Source organism: Sinocyclocheilus anshuiensis, unplaced genomic scaffold (genome assembly GCF_001515605.1).
Source record: "Sinocyclocheilus anshuiensis isolate Anshui unplaced genomic scaffold, SAMN03320099.WGS_v1.1 scaffold491, whole genome shotgun sequence".
In the NCBI taxonomy this organism is placed as follows: domain Eukaryota; kingdom Metazoa; phylum Chordata; class Actinopteri; order Cypriniformes; family Cyprinidae; genus Sinocyclocheilus; species Sinocyclocheilus anshuiensis.
The window spans coordinates 1,425,056-1,446,849 of record NW_015551041.1 but is presented as its reverse complement, the minus strand read 5'-3'; the positions used below and the strand labels follow the sequence as shown (position 1 = coordinate 1,446,849).

General features: G+C 35.7%; 1 protein-coding gene across 1 annotated transcript in view; it reads left to right on the top strand.

The window, feature by feature from the left end:
* Positions 1-15,056, top strand: part of LOC107661490 (GRAM domain-containing protein 4-like) — a 31,036-nt gene extending 15,980 nt beyond the window's left edge. The window contains exons 4-19 of the mRNA XM_016451103.1: positions 3,306-3,426; positions 3,560-3,618; positions 4,698-4,833; positions 5,442-5,473; positions 5,613-5,698; positions 6,065-6,156; positions 6,464-6,512; positions 6,603-6,674; positions 6,783-6,826; positions 7,977-8,086; positions 8,210-8,364; positions 11,510-11,657; positions 11,747-11,840; positions 12,084-12,174; positions 12,260-12,328; positions 13,253-15,056. Of these exons, the coding sequence (XP_016306589.1) occupies positions 3,306-3,426; positions 3,560-3,618; positions 4,698-4,833; positions 5,442-5,473; positions 5,613-5,698; positions 6,065-6,156; positions 6,464-6,512; positions 6,603-6,674; positions 6,783-6,826; positions 7,977-8,086; positions 8,210-8,364; positions 11,510-11,657; positions 11,747-11,840; positions 12,084-12,174; positions 12,260-12,328; positions 13,253-13,369 (1,475 nt within the window). The 3' untranslated portion in view covers positions 13,370-15,056. The remainder of the gene's footprint in view (positions 1-3,305; positions 3,427-3,559; positions 3,619-4,697; positions 4,834-5,441; positions 5,474-5,612; positions 5,699-6,064; positions 6,157-6,463; positions 6,513-6,602; positions 6,675-6,782; positions 6,827-7,976; positions 8,087-8,209; positions 8,365-11,509; positions 11,658-11,746; positions 11,841-12,083; positions 12,175-12,259; positions 12,329-13,252) is intronic.
* Positions 15,057-21,794: the final 6,738 nt, after the last annotated feature.

Here is a 21,794-nt window from a genome sequence, read left to right as displayed (position 1 = left end):
GTGTGTGTGTGTGTGTGTGTGTGTGTGTGTGTGTGTGTGTGTGTGTGTGTGGTTTAACACATTTTATCATGACATCTATTCTAGTGAATTTCCCCCTCAATTGGCATAGAAAATCTAGAAAAAAGTGTGCAGGTTATATGTAAGCATGATCATAAATGTCTTTATTTTCAGCTTATTCCATTACATTTAGATAAACTGAAGAGTCATATATTTTTCTCATTACACAGCTTATCACATTATATATATTATAGTCTTTTAAATTATTAAACTAATAAAAAATTGTGGCATCCAACTGGAAAAATGTTAATTTGCATGCTTTCAAGTTGCTTAACCCTCTGAACAGGCTGTTAAATGAAGCAGAATATAAGAGATTAGATTAGGCTAAAAATATTCATTTCAGTCTATTGTTTTAACATTGTGAAACAGCTTGTTGACTGCTAGCTCCGGGTTTAGCGACGGCCCCTGGGGTCTGCACTGATCATCTGGATTCAGATGTCTCCTCTTTAGCACACCTGCCCTTGAGTTAGCGGCAGGGGGTCTTTATCATGACTATAGCGCCTCTGTGGGAGATGCAGGAACTGCTGAATTATAGATGAAGATGGGCTTGTGTTCCAGGCAACCTTGAGGTAGGTATTGTATGCGATAGAGGGCAGGTGGAAAAACTACTCGATCAGGACTGTTGTGTTTGTGCATGAGAGGCAGAAAGGTGTTTTCAGAAAACATGCTGTGAAGGTGTTTTTAGGAGTGTTTGTTAGATAAAGAACAATCTGTCCTGTGCTGTCTTTCAGATCCTCCTCTGGCTGTTCTGCTGAGTGTCCTGTCCTGTGAGACCACTTAATTTAGTGTCATCTTTGTGATGTCATTGTTCTTGTGTAGCCCTGCAACTACAGGATTCTGCAGAAAGCACAACGGGTTTCCACAGAATTTGAATTCTGTTATTAGCAGAATGGCAGACATCTCTGTTATTGTCATATTTAGTCATTAGATTTTCCTTATGACAGCATATTGAAAGGGTTTTGATTAAGTGTCATTTAAAGTGGCAGGAGGCCAGCTCCTTGTTTTCTGAGTGACGGATGCACTCTGGCTGCACTCTGATTAATATTTGTTGTGTACAGAGATTTATTCTTGTGTGTGTGTGTGTGTGTGTGTGTGTGTGTGTGTGTGTGTGTGGTTTAACACATTTTATCATGACATCTATTCTAGTGAATTTCCCCCTCAATTGGCATAGAAAATCTAGAAAAAAGTGTGCAGGTTATATGTAAGCATGATCATAAATGTCTTTATTTTCAGCTTATTCCATTACATTTAGATAAACTGAAGAGTCATATATTTTTCTCATTACACAGCTTATCACATTATATATATTATAGTCTTTTAAATTATTAAACTAATAAAAAATTGTGGCATCCAACTGGAAAAATGTTAATTTGCATGCTTTCAAGTTGCTTAACCCTCTGAACAGGCTGTTAAATGAAGCAGAATATAAGAGATTAGATTAGGCTAAAAATATTCATTTCAGTCTATTGTTTTAACATTGTGAAACAGCTTGTTGACTGCTAGCTCCGGGTTTAGCGACGGCCCCTGGGGTCTGCACTGATCATCTGGATTCAGATGTCTCCTCTTTAGCACACCTGCCCTTGAGTTAGCGGCAGGGGGTCTTTATCATGACTATAGCGCCTCTGTGGGAGATGCAGGAACTGCTGAATTATAGATGAAGATGGGCTTGTGTTCCAGGCAACCTTGAGGTAGGTATTGTATGCGATAGAGGGCAGGTGGAAAAACTACTCGATCAGGACTGTTGTGTTTGTGCATGAGAGGCAGAAAGGTGTTTTCAGAAAACATGCTGTGAAGGTGTTTTTAGGAGTGTTTGTTAGATAAAGAACAATCTGTCCTGTGCTGTCTTTCAGATCCTCCTCTGGCTGTTCTGCTGAGTGTCCTGTCCTGTGAGACCACTTAATTTAGTGTCATCTTTGTGATGTCATTGTTCTTGTGTAGCCCTGCAACTACAGGATTCTGCAGAAAGCACAACGGGTTTCCACAGAATTTGAATTCTGTTATTAGCAGAATGGCAGACATCTCTGTTATTGTCATATTTAGTCATTAGATTTTCCTTATGACAGCATATTGAAAGGGTTTTGATTAAGTGTCATTTAAAGTGGCAGGAGGCCAGCTCCTTGTTTTCTGAGTGACGGATGCACTCTGGCTGCACTCTGATTAATATTTGTTGTGTACAGAGATTTATTCTTTTTTTACGGTATTTAAAATGCTTTCAGCAGCTTTAAATCATTTTTGCTGGGTTTTTTTTTTATGTTTCTTGATTTTGTTTTGGTTAATGTTGTTGGTGTTATGTTTTTTTTTTAATGATTTTTTGTTTTTGTTTTTTGTTTGTTTTATGTTTTGATGTTTTTATTTGTTTTTGTTTTGGTTTGGTTTTTGTTTTGTATGTTGTTTTTTCTAATGTTTTGATGTTTGTTTGTTTGTTTGTTTGTTTGTTTATTATTTTATTTTGATTTTGTTTTTTGTTTTGTTTTGTTTGGTTTGGTCTCTAAAAAGCAATGCTTTATCATTTTCACTTTTGCCTGTTGTTGTTTTGACCTCCTACAGGCTTATTCATTATTCATGTTGTTGTTTTTTTCATGTTTTGGTTTGGTTCAGTTTGGTTTCATTTTGTTTGCTTTTGTGCTTTTGTTTTTTTATTTGGTTTTAACACATTTTACCATACTATCCATGGCCATGAATTTTCCCCAGCGCTGGCACAGAAAATGTGGGAAAAAATGTGCTGATTATTTTTAACTTTAGTTACATTTGGATGTTGATATGATCATATTATATCTCATTATACAGCACTCTTATTACAGAAATACTTGATTCTGATTGGGCAAATGCACCATTGTGATGTCAGATACATTTTATAATGGTGCTTTCATCACTCTGCAGTCTTTCTTTTTATAGATATAAAATCAATATTTTGTGTTTGTTTGTTTATATGCAGAGGTATATAATAAGCAATATAAAGTACATTTAGCCAGTCATCATTGCAAAATAAACCTAAAGAGGGTGATACAAGATCTTGATCATGCTGTCAGGGTTTATTTTGCAGCAATAATCAGCTGACTCATCTTTCTTTCACTTGTGTATTTGATGTCTGTGACAGAAGCCTCAAGCATGCTGAACATTTCCAGTGAAACCACGCCACTGCTGATTTATGTGTGACTTCCACTGCGTTTCCTGAAGTCAACAGCAGTCTCTTCAGTCTTTCAATCATGCATTTAAACCAACTGTTTTTCTTTGTGTATTGCCCACAGAGGAGGAGTTGAGGAAGCTCCGAGAGGAGACAAATGTCGAGACTCTGAAGCAGGAGCTGGAGAAAGAGAAATCAAAAAGAGTCGATCTTGAGCAGAAAATGAATGAAATTCTCAGATCCAGGTATGAGAGGTGATGCTCTTCCACAGTAAAGTTTCCCACAACTACATTTGGCTTCATTATGTTCAGTTTTAGTTACTTATGTATTTATTTGTTGTTAATACTGCAAGTAAAGCAATATGTGTGCTTGGTCCAGACTAGAAGATTCACCACCTCCACCTCCAAAACCACAAGTCACTTCTGTCAATGGAACAGGTAAAGCTCAGTTCATCCTCCTCCTTATAGGTCTATCGTTGAGAGACTCACTTGCACATTCATATGGAAATTTTAATCTCTAACATCAATACTTTATCATTTTCACTTTTGCCTGTTGTTGCTGTTTTAACCCCTACAGGCTTATTCATTACGTTGTTGTTTTTTCAACACATTCGTCTCTTATTCTCTTACGGAGTACTAATATGCATATAGACTATTTAGCAAAGGAAAGCTACATAAGGTGAATAGATTTTTATATACACCATATTATTAGAACATGAACAACTAAGTGACCCTACAATAAGTCTTATATAATTATATTGTAATTTGCATAAAAATGCAGGCTTTTTTGGTGAATGAATTGAGTAACATTGGGTGGTCCAAAACATGACCGCATGTCTAGACCTAAATAAGATGTATTTGTGTTTCATCTGGTTTTGAGAATGACACATTTGGCTTTACTCTTGCTGTGTGAGTTTGTTCTCACATAGAGATGGTTTGGATGTGTGTTGTGTAATTATTAGCTGCGGACACACAGTCCCTCATTTAGAATAATCCGGATTCATCAACATTAGAACGAGATGAGCAAATTGAATTGCAAACGCACCTGTTCTGCCTGAAATTGTGTGGCAGTTTTGTACTGTGTGGTTAAGAACACTTTATTAGTGAATGAGAACCAGTGTCCTTATTCTGTAGTTCATTTGAGGAGCATGATTATAATTTATCCATCACTTCAGCTGATTGATGACTTTTGACAATCTCTTTCATTCATGCTTCAGATATTTTGTTGAATTTTATTATTTTGTGTACAGCAATCATATTTAATTTTACCTGTAATTATACATCCCCAAAGAAGGCCAACCCAGGCTTCCTTTTCATTTGGACACCATTCTTAAAACCTAAATATCTCTCTGCACTGGAAGTTTCACTTTCTGTGAGCAGTTTTCTTTTTAGTGCAATTCTTGCATGGATTAATGTTTGTGGTAATGCACAATTTGATTTCTGACAATATTATAGTCATTGTATGTAGTAGATGCTCATGTTTTAACTGAGGTTTTGCTCTGTTTGTGAACTGATAGGAGACAAACAGAAGGAGACCTTAAGCTCTCGGCTGTGGAAATGGCTCTATGAGCGCTTTGGTGTTTATATGGAAGAGTTCCGCTTTAAGCCTGAGGAAAATACAGTCGAGACTGAGGAACCACTAAGTGCTAAAAGGTATCCAGCCCAAACAAAGCCTCCTTTGGTTTGTTTAGATTAATAATTTACAGATTTTGAAGAGAGGTTGAACAGAGAACCATTCAAGTCATGGATGGGTCATTCCAGTTATGTAGTGCTCTGTAATTTATGGAGTATTTTAAAGAAGTATTTCTATGAGAAAGGTACACCAGACTTAAAACAAAAATTAACCCTGGACAGACCCATTCCATTCATTTTATAATATAGTAAAATGAAATAATATCATTTGTATAAGAGAGAATTGAATGATTTATAATTCAGTTAATTGTGATGTTTATGAAAAGAAAGCTAACATGACTTTCATATTTTGTCCAATATATTCAGATGGAACCATAAAAATGTGCTGCATAATAGCAATGACTCGGATGCAATTTTAAAGCTGGGGTGATAAAAACCCATTTTTCAATCAGACTTTATTTTTATATCCTTTTATACTTTTATATTGTATATTTTAGCGAAGTGTAGGACAGCCTCTACTGTAGTCAGCCCAGCTTAGACTCTCAATTTTCATGCTATTTCTGGCTTTATAATTTCACCCTCCCAACGGATCTCATTAAATAATTAATTTTCTTTTCTCCTCTTTGCAGATTAACTGAAAATATGAGACGACTCAGTGAGTGTTTTCATTCCGCATCCCAGAAAAACCCCTCCAAGCCATAGCACTAGATATTTTAACCGATTACAGCCCCATTTTAATTCCCAATGAGCCTCTGTTTTAATTCTCATCACCTCTGCTGTGTCATGGGCATGAAACTGAGGTGCTAAGCCTGTAACTAACTTCATGAGGAACCTTTCTGCCTTATCCAGCTGCCACTCTGTCTACACATCAGCCATCGCCTTTATTGTGAGCACGACCCACACAACCCCCTCAAACACTATTCATCATGTTTATGTAGCCACCCGGTCCAAAGTGTCTGTTTTACTACCATAATGAAAACAAATAAAACATGTCGCCAAGCTCATAGTTATCTGTACATCACCAGACACGGAAAAGCCCTGCCTCGGGTTAAAGTAATACGTTAACGTGACCAGTTACACTGTTTAATGTTTAGTAGGTCAGTGTTATAAAAGTAGGCTAATCTTAAAATACAAAAGTGTAGATGACTAGTGACACCACTTTTTTTCTGTATGGTGGCTGACATGGTTTTAACATGGCCTCGACATGCCATCCTTCATTTTAATGTCTTCTTCTCTCTCATCTTTTCCACAGATCTATATGAATGCTGCCTGGCATGGCTGGGTTATTCCCATGTTTCTATTTTTAGCCATTCTGCGGTTATCCTTGAATTACCTCATAGCAAAGTACGTCCAACATAATCTGTCAATAGTTCAATTCACAACTAGTTCACAAACCCATGTGCTGGTTGAATGCCATTATAATTATATATCCCTTTAATTATTATTTAGCCTAAAATGATTTATTAAATGCAGTTAACAAATAATTTAAAAAGAGATGTTGAAATGTATTTTTTTTTTGCTATTGAATAAAAAAAATAAAACGTTACATTTAAATCCTATAATGTAAAAATTGGCTTCAAACTATTTATTTATTTTTGCTATATTGTTTGTGAATTATACATACTAAAACTGTTCTGGTCTGTCTTTTTAGAGGTTGGAGGATACAGTGGAGCATTGTGCCTGAGGTCTCCGAACCAGTGGTAAATATAAGCCTCATTTCGAATCATTAACATCATTTTGTTACAATTTTCTTGGGGGAAAAAACCTTAATGCTTCGTTGTTTTTATTAGGAACCTCCAAAGGAAGATCTTACCGTCTCAGAGAAGTTTCAGTTAGTGTTGGATGTTGCACAGAAAGCACAGGTAAGGGATTTGTAGCCTTGTTCTAGCTGTGATAATAGTGCAATAAAGACACCTTTTGCTTTGCTTCACGCATAAAGCTGTTGACGCACAAGTGATGTGTATTCACAGAATCTATTTGGAAAGATGGCAGATGTATTGGAAAAGATTAAAAAGTGAGTATGTTAGATACTGAGTTGTGGGAACAGGTGGTATGACTGCGTAATGGTTGAGACGTCATTCAGTTCTGCTTTTAACTTTTTTTGAGCTGATTCAATACAAATAGTCTCCTTTTAACTTGTATATTAACAGTATTTTAATATTATTTTATATGATGTTGTATAAGTTCTAAATTAAAAAAAGAATATTAAATGAGAGCAAGTTTCATTTCCTTTTCTAAATTATTGAATTGACTGGATTACTTTAAAGCAGCGCTATGTAACTTTTTCTGTGTTCAAAATTTGCAAAATGTATATAATGAGCGAGTACATCATGAATTCATCTTCTAACCCGCGTTTTTGTCTTATTCCCGACGAAGGAGCGTCCGGAAGGACATGTGACGACTCCGGGCTGGACTCCGCTTCGTCCACGGTGAAAGCCGATCCGGCGATCCACAGCGCAAAGTTGTAGTATTTCCTCAGCAACCAGCAGGGATCAGCTCCAGGCATGACGAAGCGATATCGTCCTCTTTTGGAAGGCCAAACAAAGTAGTTTCGCTTTCACAATGAAGCACACAGCGCCTTCACGACATGGCGGCGGCGGCAACAATACTACAGCGAGAATAAGTTACGCCTTCTTTCTTTGCGTGAACATTTGGGCGGCGTTATGCAAATCTTCCCACATAGTGATGTAGATATGTGGGGGCGTGTTAGAACGAGCCGTTTTAGGTAGGCGTGGCTGACTCTTAACTTTTATAAAGAATATCTCTTTGGATTTGAGACTTTAGTCTTTGCAACTTTACAGATCTTCTTTATGCGCCAAGAGCTTGTAACATTCCAAAGAGAAAGGAAAAATTTAAATTGCATCATATGACCCCTTTAAAAAAAAGTTTTTTTTTGTTTTGTTTTTTGTACAAATATTTTGGCTTTATTGTGAAAAACAAATACTATTATGAAATAGATTGTAATGTTTATGTATATGTAATGACAATTTATATAAATTAATATAAAATTAAAATAATATATAATTAATGTAAAATATGCATACCATGATATTGATAAGATTTTGGTAGTACTGCCCTGTTAAAAGGATGTTTATTTATATATATTTACATGCATATATGTACTGTTTATGCTTTTGTTACATATGATTGTGTTTTCATTGCAGCCTGTTCATGTGGGTGCAGCCTGAAATCACACAGAAACTGTATGTTGGTTTGTGGGTGGCCTTCATCACTTCCTGTTTGCTGCCATATAAACTCTTGGGCTTCATGATTGGTGAGAAATTCAGTTTGACGCGTGACAACAATGACAATTTTGTTGTTTTGATGTTCAACTTCAGTTTTGTGGGGGGGGCTCAAGTCTCTAATTTCCACTTGTTGTTATATACAAAATTTTTAGGTGTCTATGCCGGCATCAAATTCTTCATCATCGACTTCATCTTCAAAAGCTGCCCCAAACTGAGGGACAAGTATGACACACCCCACATTGTATGGACCAATTTACCCACAGACCCACAACTCAAAGAGCGTAACAGTGCCACTCTGAGCAGACGGGTGAGTGAAACTGTGTGCGTGTGCCCTCTCATTGTTCCCATTCGAAAAGCTTGTAAAATATTAATCCTGATTCCTCTTTGTCTCTTTGCGAGGAGGAACTCGTCAGTTATGACTGAAAATGAGCAATGACTTCCTCTTGTAGTTAGTAGCCTTCATTTAACTAAGATACAACTCCTGTACAAGAGTGACTTGGCCAAGATGCCAATAAGAATATGTAGTAACATATTACATATGTTACTATATATTATATAGTACTAGAGTTTATATCGAATAAGATTTTTACCTTGGTACAAGTAACACATTTCAAATCAGTTAAATATAATGCCAAATGAGATTTAAAAAAATTAATAAATAAACAAAATAGAGGACAGATCAAGACATAAAGATGACTGTATGATTATTAAAAAAAAAATTCAGGCAACAGAGGATACATAAAGTTAATTAATAGTAGGATTTTGGTTTGTGTGATGGTCTGTCACATGTTTATTCTGTTATTTTCCCTCTCTCAGCTGTCTGGGTTTGAAAAGGTAGGGATCTAGTGTGGCCTTTGGTTTGACAACAGTGCCTGTGTTTGCCACCAATGGCTGGTCCTGCATATGTGTGTTTATATATGTGTGTGCATTGTCAGGAATATGCAATATGACAATGAAAACATCTGTTGGCAATTGGATCAAAAACTGTTGATTTCATAATGCATCTTCTCACTAATTTGTCCAAAACGTCAACAGGAATGTAAAGAAACATTCCAAGATGTTTTTGATCCATCGTCATCAGATAGATAGTGTAGATCTTCTGTGTGTGAGTGTGTGTGACATGCAGGGTTTATATCTGAGAGTTTCTCTGCTGTATAGTATAGCGTAGTATAATAGGCCTAATAGTATTTTGAAGCAGTGACTATATCAGAGAAGTCAAGCTTTCACATATTTTAGCTAATTTATGGAGACATTTGTTGAGAAATAAAAGGAAACAATCATCTCTGTATTCAAACACAACTTTCTGATCCCCCCCCCCACATGATTATATAAATGTCTTGTGTAGGTAGCTGGAAACTCTGAAAAGCTTGGCTCTTCTGGTGTGGTCACAGTGTCGTTTTTAATTAAGCTAGTTTACAGTTGCTTAAGTCGAGATCAGATTAATTATATTAGAAAACAAATGATATATGCATACATTTACTTTCAGTGTGGTTATTTAAAGGGGTCATATGATGCTGCTAAAAAGAACATTATTTTGTGTATTTGGTGTAATGAAATAAAAATAAACACATTATTTTCCACATACTTTCCCTGCCTTTCTGAAACGCGTCGATTTTTACAAAGCTGAGCTGAGGCCGGGCTAGAGTGAGCTGAGGCCGGGCTAGTGTGAGCCGAAGCCCCGGCTTAGCGTGCGCTGATCTGACGAATGAGCGGCAACCACATGTGACGGACCCCGGGCTGGATTCCGCTTCGTCCACGGTGAAAGTTGATGTATTCCCTCAGCGACCAGCACAGATCAGCTCTAGGCATGACGAAGCGGATATCGTCCTCTTTTGGAAGACCAAACAAAGTAGTTTCGCTTTCACAACGAAGCACACAGTGTCTTCACGACATGGCTGCAGCGTCAACAAAACTACAGTGAGACTAAAAGTTGCGCCTTTCTTTGCGTGAACATTTGGGCGGCGTTATGCAAATCTTCCCACATAGTGAGGTAGATATGTGGGGGCGTGTTAGAACGAGCCGTTTTAGGTAGGTGTGGCTGACTCTGAACTTTTATAAAGAATATCTCTTTGGATTTGAGACTTTAGTCTTTGCAACTTTACAGATCTTCTTTATGTACCAAGAGCTTGTAACACTCCAAAGAGAAAGGAAAAATTGAAATCGCATCATATGACCCCTTTAAGTAATGTTGGATCCAGGTTTTTGTCATGTTTGAGCGCTGGCCTTGAATAAGCTACATTTTAGTCAAGTTGTGTCAGAGTTAGTCAGCATTTCTTTTACAGATGTTGTATTTGCAGACGTACTCTCTATGCACGATGAAGAATAGTTTTCTGCAAATATAAGGGTGTTTCTTTAACTGTGGCCACTTGACTTGTATGTTTAGCAAATAGTAGTTTATATCATTTTTCTACCAACAAATTAAACATACATGATTAACAGATATAATCAATGTATAAAATTGATTTTTTTCTTTATATTATTATTATTAGTACTAGTATTTGTATTAGTGTTAGTAAGACAAATATATGTTAAAATAGTTTTTTGTTTTTTCAGTCTTTTCAGTATATTTGATCAATAATAATAATAATAATGTATCAAAGGATTTAATTTTAAATTGTATTTAAAATATTTAAATATATTCCAACAACAATTTTTAATCTTTATTATTTGTCATGCTAAGATTTAGTTTGTTTTAATTATTTTTAATGTTTTTATTGTTATCAGTTTAATATAATAATAATACTATTATATTTTTAATTTTAAAACAATAAAATCTATTCACAAGCAAATAAGAATATAGCAAAAATAAATCATGATAGCATTGCAAAGTTGAATAAAATTAGAATTATTTATTCATTTATATTTTAAATAATTTTATGGTGTATAACATAAAGTTCTTCTGTTCATTTTGAGGAAAATCGACCTAAATGTGCCCATAGTTGAAGAAATGCCCATAAATCTTTCTCAAATGACATCGGTCTTGTTCAGCCCCAAACTTCTAACACATAAATAAACTAATATCTTGCTAATGTGTTGGTGAGTGGTAATACCAATGATACGTGGCTGTTTAACTCCGGCTTTGAGCTTTGCACTGGTCCTCAGCACCCCCCAGGCATCCCTCGCTAGTGTTTGGCATCCAACCCCCGAGAACTGATTCTGGCACCAGCTGATCTCAGGAGTCCACATGCAGCTGAGCCATTGAACATCATTCACTCTGCTAGGTCACCACTGCTGCTTGGCTCAATAACATACACTGGTTTAATGACGATTGACACATGGGTGCTGCTGTTGGGGCCCTCAAGTGCTGATCTAGGATCAATTCTGTTCTTTATCTGGTTAGGCGTTAAAGGATAGCATTGATCCTTCCAAGGCTCACAGGAACCTTGCAGTTCTGGGGCTGTACTTACACGTCCTGCTCCTAAATAAATAGTTTCGCTTGTTCTTCACAGCAGATCCAGCCGGTGGTGGCACGTGGTAATCAGTCGGCCGGGATGTCATGCGGGATTGGCCGTGAGGAGGAAAGCGGACGGGCCTACAACACCAAAAGAGGGCCTTTTCATGAAGTCTTCAACTTGTCAGAGAATGAGCGCCCCCTGCCAGGTGGGAAGAGAAACTACGCTAGCCTTTGAACATTTTCATATGCATTTGCTGTTGTTTAACTGTAAAACAATGTGTGATTTGATTCGCAGTGTGCGAGAACGGATGGCGATGTTGCTTGATCAACAGGGACCGAAAAATGCCAACCGACTACATCCGCAATGGTGTCCTCTACGTCACAGAAAAGTATGCATGTTCAGATGTTCAAATAGCAGTATTTTTTTGTTTGTTTTGTTTGCTGTTTTGCAAATTAATTGTTTTTGGGGCTTTTTCAGAATCAGCAACATTGCATTAAATGGCAATATTTACAAATTACATTTTCTCTAAACAAAGGTGTAAATGTTTTATCGTACTTAAGGTATAAGACCTATAGGCATTGTTAGGCCAGCATAGTACCTTATGATAAAAGTGTGTGTTTTGTGTTTTTAGTTACCTGTGTTTTGAGAGCTCCAGCTCCCGGGCGACGTCTTCGAAGAAAAATAAAGTCATCAAGCTCCAAGACATCACGGATATTCAGAAGGTCTGCCAGATGTTTTTTGATGTTCGTTGACTTATTTTTATTGAATGCTTAGTATCTTACTGCATTTCTCCACTCTTGTTAACAGTACAAAGTGTTGTCAGTATTGCCTGGATCTGGGATGGGGATCTCAATTACAACGCCATCCACTTTAAAGGTACTGCATATCTGTGTATGTGTTATATACAGTATATATATGTATATATATGGATCAAAAATACAGGAAACATAGTAATATTGTGAAATTATTACAATTAGTATTGTATTTTAATGTTTAAAAAATTATTTTTTTCCTCTGATGGCAAAGCTGAATTTTCAGCATCATTACTTCAGTCTTCAGTGTCACATGATCCTTCAGAAATCATTCTAATATGCTGCTCAAGAAACTTTGATTATTTTCAATGTTGAAAACTGTTGTGCTTAATACTTTTACTGTTAAGATTCTTTGAATACAGAGTTCTAAAGAGCAGCATTTATTTGAAACAGATTTTTTTTTTGTAACAATTTAAGTCTTCACTTCTCTTTTCTTAGCAAGAATTTGTGCACACAGGTTTCATTAAATTAATTAATTCAAATAAAGAAAAAGTTACATGGGTAGCTTTTCTGTGGTATTCTTACTTTTATTATATAATTGGCTCTTAATATTAGGATATTAAGTTTTTTCAAGGCCATTTTCACACTTGCTGTGAACCAGAGTTCCTGCCAGGTTCCTTTGCACATTTTATTATTGGCTCCACATCAAGGTACATTTGTGTCATCAGCACTAGTCCCTCAGTGAGGACTAGCAGCAGCTGTTCACCGCTGTAGCTAAAGAAGCAGCAAGTAGGCTATTTGTTTAGCTTGCACACTAACTGAAATAACTGAAGAGAAACTGCATTTATAGCATTGGTTATATGATATGATATGAGACATAATCAAAGATGTTAATTGTAACATTTAAGACCACTTAAAATGATTTTACTGGATTTCAAATCAGGCATCAAATTGAGTTTTTATGCTAACCAGGTGAACCCAATACTGATGTCAGACATTGTCCAATGTGAAAGCACACTAAGAATTTTGTCACTTGTCTTGTCCACAGCCTCTAGTGTTTGGTGCCATGATTCATCGGGACGAGGCCTTCGATGCCATTCACACTCAGTACATGAAGATCATGAATTCCACAACAGCTACGACAGTGACAAACCCAGAGACGTAGTCTCACCTGGATCAACATATGACATAAGGTAGTCCATAAGACAGCCCTAACCTTAATGTAGCACTATCCTAAACCCCTATACGGAGATGATGACTTCCAGAAGTCGTCCACCCCATCTCCAACCCAAAATGAAGGAAAAACCGCAAAGAAACTGTTTTTCATATTCTCTTTTAGATTCTACCTGAGTATTAGGAGGAGTATTTTATATAACGTTCTCTCAAACAGTGTACTATAATCTTACACAAGTGTTTGTCAGGACGGGTCTTGTTTTATACGGTTAGGGGTTCATTGTGTGTCAGAACAGGAGCTGGTACTCCTTTGTGTCTCTTGGAGGGCTTTGTGTGATCCTTGTGTATAGTCAGACCATATAACCGTCTCTGAACTTACCGCCATTTTCACCTAATTGCATCACCGCTGGCCTTGCACAAAGAAACACTGCACTTAGTGTTGCTGAGAGCTTTTAGATGTGATTTAGGGGGAAAAGGAACAGACTTAACCGTTAACTGAAATCCATATTCGCAAAGCAGCTCGTAACTGCCAGCCACATTGTTCCTTGGGGCGCGCCAATTTTCTCTTCAGTATTTGTGATACTTGTGTTAACTAGAAACAACCTAATATTTTAAAGGAGTAGTGCACATAAAAATACAAATTTCGCCGTTTACTCTCCCTCATGTTGTTTTAAACTCGTAAAACACAAAAGGAGATATTTAGGCAGATGTCCAAGCTGCTCTTTTCCTTACAATGAAAATCAATTGTTTAGGGGATAGTTTACCCAGAAATGAAAATAATGTTACCATTTACTCACCCTCATGTTGTTCCAAACCAATATGACTTTTTTCCTTCTGTGGGATGCAAAAGAAAATGTTTCAGAATGTTTAACTGTTTTTGTCCATTCAATGAAAGTCAATGGGGTTCAAATCGTTTGTATTCTGCAGAGGAATGTCATACTGAATAGTCATTTAAGAAACTCATGGTTTGGAATAACATCAGAGTGCATAAATAATGACAGAATTGTCATTTAATCATTTTTTTAAATTAAAGCACAAAAATATCACCAGTCTTAGCCATAAAACGAATGTGCACAAATTAAGGACTGTTCAAACTAAACCAGAATTAGCTGCTTTTGGTAATATATTCTCATTCCTCGTCATTGAGCCCTGAGGTTATTGAAGTATTTAATGCCTTTTTGAGTATGTTGGCACTGGTTCGAGAAATGTCTTCGTTTACTAATATTGTACCCCAAAATAAGATGTAATTACTTAAAAAGAACCACAGACTAATTTCTGTAATGGATGTAGTATTTTATGATTTTTCTAAAAGTGTGCGTAGGGAACTCCAAAATTAACATGCTACATAAAAGTTCTACTTCCAAATACACTGTTTTACTCATTTATGCATAACATTTTTATTTTGTAACTTTTGAATATGCAGCCTTCAATAGCTCCTTTTGGTATAAAAGCAGGGCTTTTCTTTCTTAAGAAAGGAGAGTTGTATAGTATGTCATGATTTTTTGGCTTATAGGTCTCCAGCACTTTTCTTGGTTTTCTAATTTTGATGCATTTCAAAATGTGCTGTGCTAAGTTGCACTGTTGCTTTTTCATTTGGTCTATCCGTTTTAAGCCTAGTCTCTCACCTGTCTTATTCTGCCTTATTTTATTTTGTTCTTTAGAGCAATTTGACACTTTTTTTTATTTTTTATTTTTTATATCGTTTTGAGTCAGTATGTGTCTGTTGGAGTTAGACTCTGGACTCCTTGGATGCTGTTTACCAAGTTTACGAAATAGCACTTTTGGGCTTTCTAAATATATAGCCACTTAAATAGTGGAAGACCATTTAGTTAGAATAAATATGATGCTAATATTGTCTGTGCAGAAGTATGTATTTGTGAAACGCATAAATAGTGCACCTTTGTTTATTAATTTAACCTTTTAACTAGTGCTGTCAAATGATTAATCGCATCCAAAATAAAAGCTTTTGTTTACATAATTGGTGTGTTCAGTGTATATTTATTATGTATATATAAATACACACACATGCATGTATATATTTAAGAAAAATTTTATATTTATATATTAAATATATTTATATATAATTTATATAAATATAAATATGTACATGTAAATACATGTAAATATTTTTAAAATATATACTTTATGAGTGTGTATTTACATATACATAATAAATATACACAGTACACACGTATATTATGTAAACTTTTATTTTGGATGTGATTAATCGTTTGACAGCACTACTTTTAACATTCAATTCTAAAAAAAGTGAAAAAATTGACCACCAATGATTGTCATTTGCCAAATAAATGTGTATTGTTTGCGCGCTGTTTCTGCCCCAGAACAGTTCTGTTTACAGACATTTGTGTTCCACAAAAGGCTATTTTGATCCCTGGACCTTAGCATTTTTTTGCCTGTGGTGAATGTTGAAGAAGCTGAAAAATCATGGATTTTTAAATGCCTTGTTGAAACATTTTATTCTTCTATTTTGCATTATAACACATTCTTCATCCAGCTTTAAGAATATGATTATTGTTCCCAGGAAGTTGTTGGCTATAGCATGGAGGGGTGTTGTATTATTTTTTGACTCCGTGTATTTCCCTATTCAAGTCATTTTACGTTTCAGTCAATTATCTGTTTAGTTGGTTGTAACGCACAGTTGTCACAATCACATTTGGTACGGCCACCCAACGACTGGGTTTAATAGACTTTGCAGAAGAACAACCACCGTAAATTGGAGTCCGAGTGAATCTCATGTGCTGAATGTGACTGGATGTTTGTTTATCGAACATTTGTATTTACACTGGATGTACATGTCTGGTAAACTCTTTCCTGCTTTCCTCTGAATAGTCTTCATTGGAGAAGAAATAAACTCTTGGGTTCTTTGTAACCTTTATTGCTTGTTTTCTTTTTTTCCCACTTGTGGGCATACCTAAAATAAATGCATATTAACTTTACACAAATGTCAGTTCCAATATATCAAGAGAACACAAAGATAGAGTGATGTTTCACTAGAGGGCACCACATGTAGCTTTTAAAAGGGTAACCATGATTTGTAAGGGGTCTTCACTACTGTATATGCTTATAAGGAAGCTAGAGATTTAAGTAAATTATTCAGATAGATAATATAAAACGACCTGGATCACATGTAGTAGTAGTAGTATAGAGGAATTATAACAATATTTGAAGGGTGCTCTAATTTTTACAAAAAAAAAAACAATTACATAAACTACTCAATTCCTTCAATTCATCAGGAAAATAAGCTCACCTCTATGTTTATCGTTGCATTAAATGCCTACAGTTCAATTTAGGTGGGCAAAAACAGTTGCAACAAAGAATTAGACATTTCTGTAAATATCAGAAGCTGTGGGTTGGTTTGGTCCAAGTATGTAACTTTTTTTTGTAATGATAAAGCAACTAAAAAGCATCTGAAGCTGTTATGGTGTGGTAACATTTAATGTTGTTCTGCAAATTTTCACTGTTGAAATCCATTCGTTACAATAGGAACCGTGTTGGGAAGGGTTACTTTGGAAGTGTGATAGGTTACAGATTACAAGTTACCTTATTAAAAATGTAATAAGTAGTGTAACTATTTCAATTACTTTATTAAAGTAATGTAACTGATTACTTTTTGATTACTTTTCCAAATGTCTAAAGTTTTCAACTGTTAATCGTTTTCAAACATTTAAACGAAGCAGGGATAACCGTACAGTAGTACTCAACACTGATTACTTTCAGACTTTCAAAATCCTTCTTCTGTTATGATATAAAATCATAACAAGAAATAGATTAATAGCAATGATACTGTTTTTGAAATGAAATCTTTGCAGGGGGAAATAAAGCATATACATAAACGCAAATAGGAAATAAAACACTTATCGAATAAGCACGTGTCCTATTCTGTGTCCTAAGCTTCTGAAACATTGGCATCTCATAATTTAGAGCAGTTACTGCAATTTATTATAGAAATCCTGTGTGCGTGCGTGCGAGAAAAAATTCAGATGTAACCCCCTTTGTAATCGTTAACATTTTCAGAAGTAACTGTAATTTAATTACACTTTTTTTACTGATTACAGTTACATTTATTTTGTACTTAAATTGCGGAATTTTGTTACATGTAACTAGTAACTCCCCAACACTGAATAGGAATCCATACGATCAGGAAGTTCTACTCGTGCAGATTTCACAACTGGTTCAGATTTTACAGCTGGTTCATGAAATTGCAGCATTGACTGCTTGGATTTGAAGTGACATCTGTGTGAACTATGCTTCATACATTGCTACACTACTGACAGTGACTTCTTTGCCTGTAAAATTTTGCTAATGTGACCACAATTTTAGAAGAAAGGTTGCTATTGATCATCAATCTAAACAAAGTCTAAAAGAACTTTTCTAACCACTCACCCGTTTGCCTGTTATAAATGCATGAATCAGCCAAAGAAGCACTCCGCTTTTAGATCGATATTTTATACCTCTTCATTAAAACTGACTATTGATTGATTTTAATGCAGACTAATGACAAATTGCATGTACCAGGGCATGTTTTTTTCCATACAGTTCTTCAGAAAGTGCTGGAGGGCTATTAATACTAGCTATAGTTCCTGGCAGTCCCGAGGGATACTCGTGGGGCTGGATACAGTTTCAGCTGCATCTGTGGGTAAAACATCTGTGTCTCCCAATCCTGTGTACTGAGACGATTGAGACATGATGCACACAATGTTCACTTGTATTGCGTATGTCAACATACCAGCTACAGTATCAGTTTATTACAGATACTACATGATTTATGGGCGTTCCAATTTAGGAATTGTCGAGGAATGATATTTACCTGTGTTCAATTTCACTGAACTTTGCACAGAGCATTCACATACTTAAAGCGGGTTAATTTCTCACCTTAGTCAATATTTGTTTTTGTTTTTTTCTTTCACTTTGTAGTTTTGCTACTAAAGAAATTAGTAATTTATAAATTTAATAATTTAATCAAGCAGCTTTTTTTATTATATTTTATCACTCATATGTATCACTTTTTTCCATGAAATTTTACTGCTTAAACATAAATGTCATTTATTTAAAATGTATCCATTTTTAAACATTTTTGCATAATGCTTCATCCACACCACTAGGTGCCACTATAAACCCAAGATGACAGCATAGTGCAACATAAAAATTACTGAATGTACCTTTAAGGATCATGTTTTTGTACAGGTAAAGAAAAGAAAATACCCATTTTTGTTACAAAAACGCTTTAAAAATCCAAATTTAGCCTCAAAATTAAGCTTTTGGCTCAGAATTGATAGGAACGTAAGTCTCCATTAAAATTACCTTCAAGAAGATTTGCTTTGATGTTCATTCACACCCAAAACCAAAGCTTTCATGTTGAGCAGGACACACTTCAAGGCTTCCTACCAGCAGATCCGACCGCGACTCGACACCAGACGGTGTCTGCTACTAAAAAGGGAAAGTCTTAATCAAGGCCTGTAATCGTAATCCAGAAAGAGTCAGGAGAGGAACAGAGCATGCTACCTTCCAACCTTCCGGATCTCCACTCTCAGGTTTCACCCCCTTGCTTCATGCCATGGTCGCCTATCAGCAAAAACATGCTCATCAAACTCAACTGACACCCTGCTAAAACCGGTGACCATCAAACCCCGAGAACTGGCGCAGTGCCTTGTAGTCGTATTCACTTTCTATGGAGGAAGCCTTGATCTGCGGCAGCTAAAGGTGTCGAAGTCAGCAGCAACTTAGCACCGTCTCACACTACGAACCTGCTGAGCTCCAGTAGCAGGTGTTTCTTGGCTTGTTTCGACAAAAATATTTTTCACCTTAAATGTAGCAATTAGGTGTTGCTGCAAATAATCTTGTGGTCCATTTAGGTCACGTTAGAATATGTTTACTGGGGATAAGAATGTTTAAGAGGCTGATCATTTAAAGGAAAATCTCTTGGCAGTCTTCCTTCTGTCACCTGAAGCTATCATCACCCATATATCAGCCTGTGTCACCTCTGGCTCAAAGGCCATTGCTATATTAGCTTTAACACATTAGCTCACTGGTAGCAAGGTCTTATAGTTACTGTAAATCAATAATAATAATCTTAAATGTCCAAATAATAATCTTAAAGGTCCAGCCCATTTTTTGGATATATTTTTTTATGAATGTCATTTTACCTTTTTAACAGTAATTAAAAAAAAACGAATTAGAAAATATTACAATTTATTATTGTTGTTATTATTGTTGTCTATAAATAAGTAATAATAAAAATGATAACAAAATGATATCTATAAATAAAAACAGTTCAGATGACTAGTGTACATATTTCTAATTCCTGAAATCATATAACTGACTTTAATTGCGCTTATTTATACTATATTAGTATATATTACTATTATTATTCATTATTAATACTATATATATATATATATATATATATATATATAGTGTACTTTTAAATGCATTTAGTAGTATATTAAATTATTTAAATTTTAGTTTACATTTCTGTAATTTTGTATGCTTTCGTAATTTGTATTAGTTCTTAAATATTTCTGTCAGGGCTGTCAAATCAATTAATCGCATCCAAAATAAAAGTGTGTGTTTACATGTTGTGTGTGTACTGTTTATATATGTATATATAAATACACACATGCATATATTTAATAATTTCTTAAATATATGCATGTGTTCACAGTACACACACTTATCATGTAAACACAAACTTTTATTTTGGATGCAATTAATCGCGATTAATCGATTTTAGTTTCAGTCATTTTAGTACTTTTTTATTCCAGTCAGTCCCATTGAAGTTTTTCATCTAATATTTATGTTTCATTTTATTTCAGCTTTGTTTCAAAGTTTTAGTTTCATTTTACAATACCAGTTCTACTTATTTGTTATATTTGGAACTTGATAGCTCAATTCTCATTCACTTTTTGCTGTCCAGGAAAAAAGGCAGCCCGGACATTCACACAATGACATGAGGCTGAGTAAACGATATAATTTTAGGCTGAACTATCCCTTTAAGAAGGAATGTGACCTCACATGCAAATCAACTGTGCCAAAACATACTTAGTACGTGAATGAGTACGAATTTGTCCCACTATTACACACACAAGAGTTTTTTAAGGTACTATCACACACAGGGGATGGTGAAAGTATTAAGCTGCCTGCTAGACATGAGTTTGTAATATGAGCCGATAAACCGAACGGAGATGCTAGCAGGTAAACTCATCAGAGCTTTATTTAGCCACGGGAAATACTCTTATAATATTATATACACAACTGCACAGAAGCAGAGAGTAACTTTCATTGAAGATTATCAGCGCCACAGGTCTCGGCTCCATATTAAGATCTTTGAAATTTGAGGGCCTAAGGGTTGTCATAGCTGAAAACATGTTAAATTCCATGCATGTACCATTACACAGTCACACACGAGGTGGAACGTGAGCCCAGATTCCTCTGGGAGCCTGACGGCATCTGAACATTACAGGAATTCCATGCTGACGTTTGGGTGTGAACGGAATGATGATATCTCATCCCATTGGGCCGTCCTTCACTCACATGGCCAGCGCTGGTGCCATTTATTAAGGTGGCATATTGCTTACTGTCAGCATTTTCCCCTCATGGGAATCCCTGGCCTTTTCTGCCCTGGCTCGAGGGATTTGCCTGTTTATCGGGTTCATCTCCAAGACTCAATCTGCTGTTACTGATTGCTTGGAAGTGCCTTAGTGATTTATCATGTCTGTTTATATCCAGTTATTTTTAATGTCGGAAAGTAACAGTGTTTTAAACTTTTAATAAAAGAGACATTAATAAAAAAGACAGAGCTACTAAGCAAGTTACAGTTAGTATCCAACAGTGTCTCACAGAATTGCTGAAAGATGGAAAAATATAATTCTACATGAAATCATAAAATACATCTAACCATATAATTGTAGTTAAGAATCCCTTAAAAATGAAAATTAGGCTGTGTTTTACTCACCCCCGAGGCATCCTAGGTGTAAATGACTTTCTTCTTTCTGACGAATCCAGTCAGAGTTATATTAAAAGTTGTCCTGGCTATTCCAAGCTCTATCATTGTAGTCAGCGGGTGTTGCAGTGCTTCAGTCCAAAAGAAGTGAAATAAAAAGTGCTCATCCATAAAAAAAAACCTTCTGTAGCGAACACCTAGGATGCCTCAGGTGTGAGTAAAACACAGCCTAATTTTCATTTTTGGGTGAACTAACCCTTTAAGGGAGGAAAAAACACTTTCTGTATATTTTGTTGTTGACATAAGTTGCAAGTCTAATGAAACTTTTTGGTATTCAAACTTTTTGGTGTCAGTATTAGCCTGTATGTATCAGCCTTGCATATAAGTTAAAGGGGTCATATGACGTTGCTAAAAAGAACATTATTTGGTGTAATGCAATGTGTTTATGCGGTTTAAG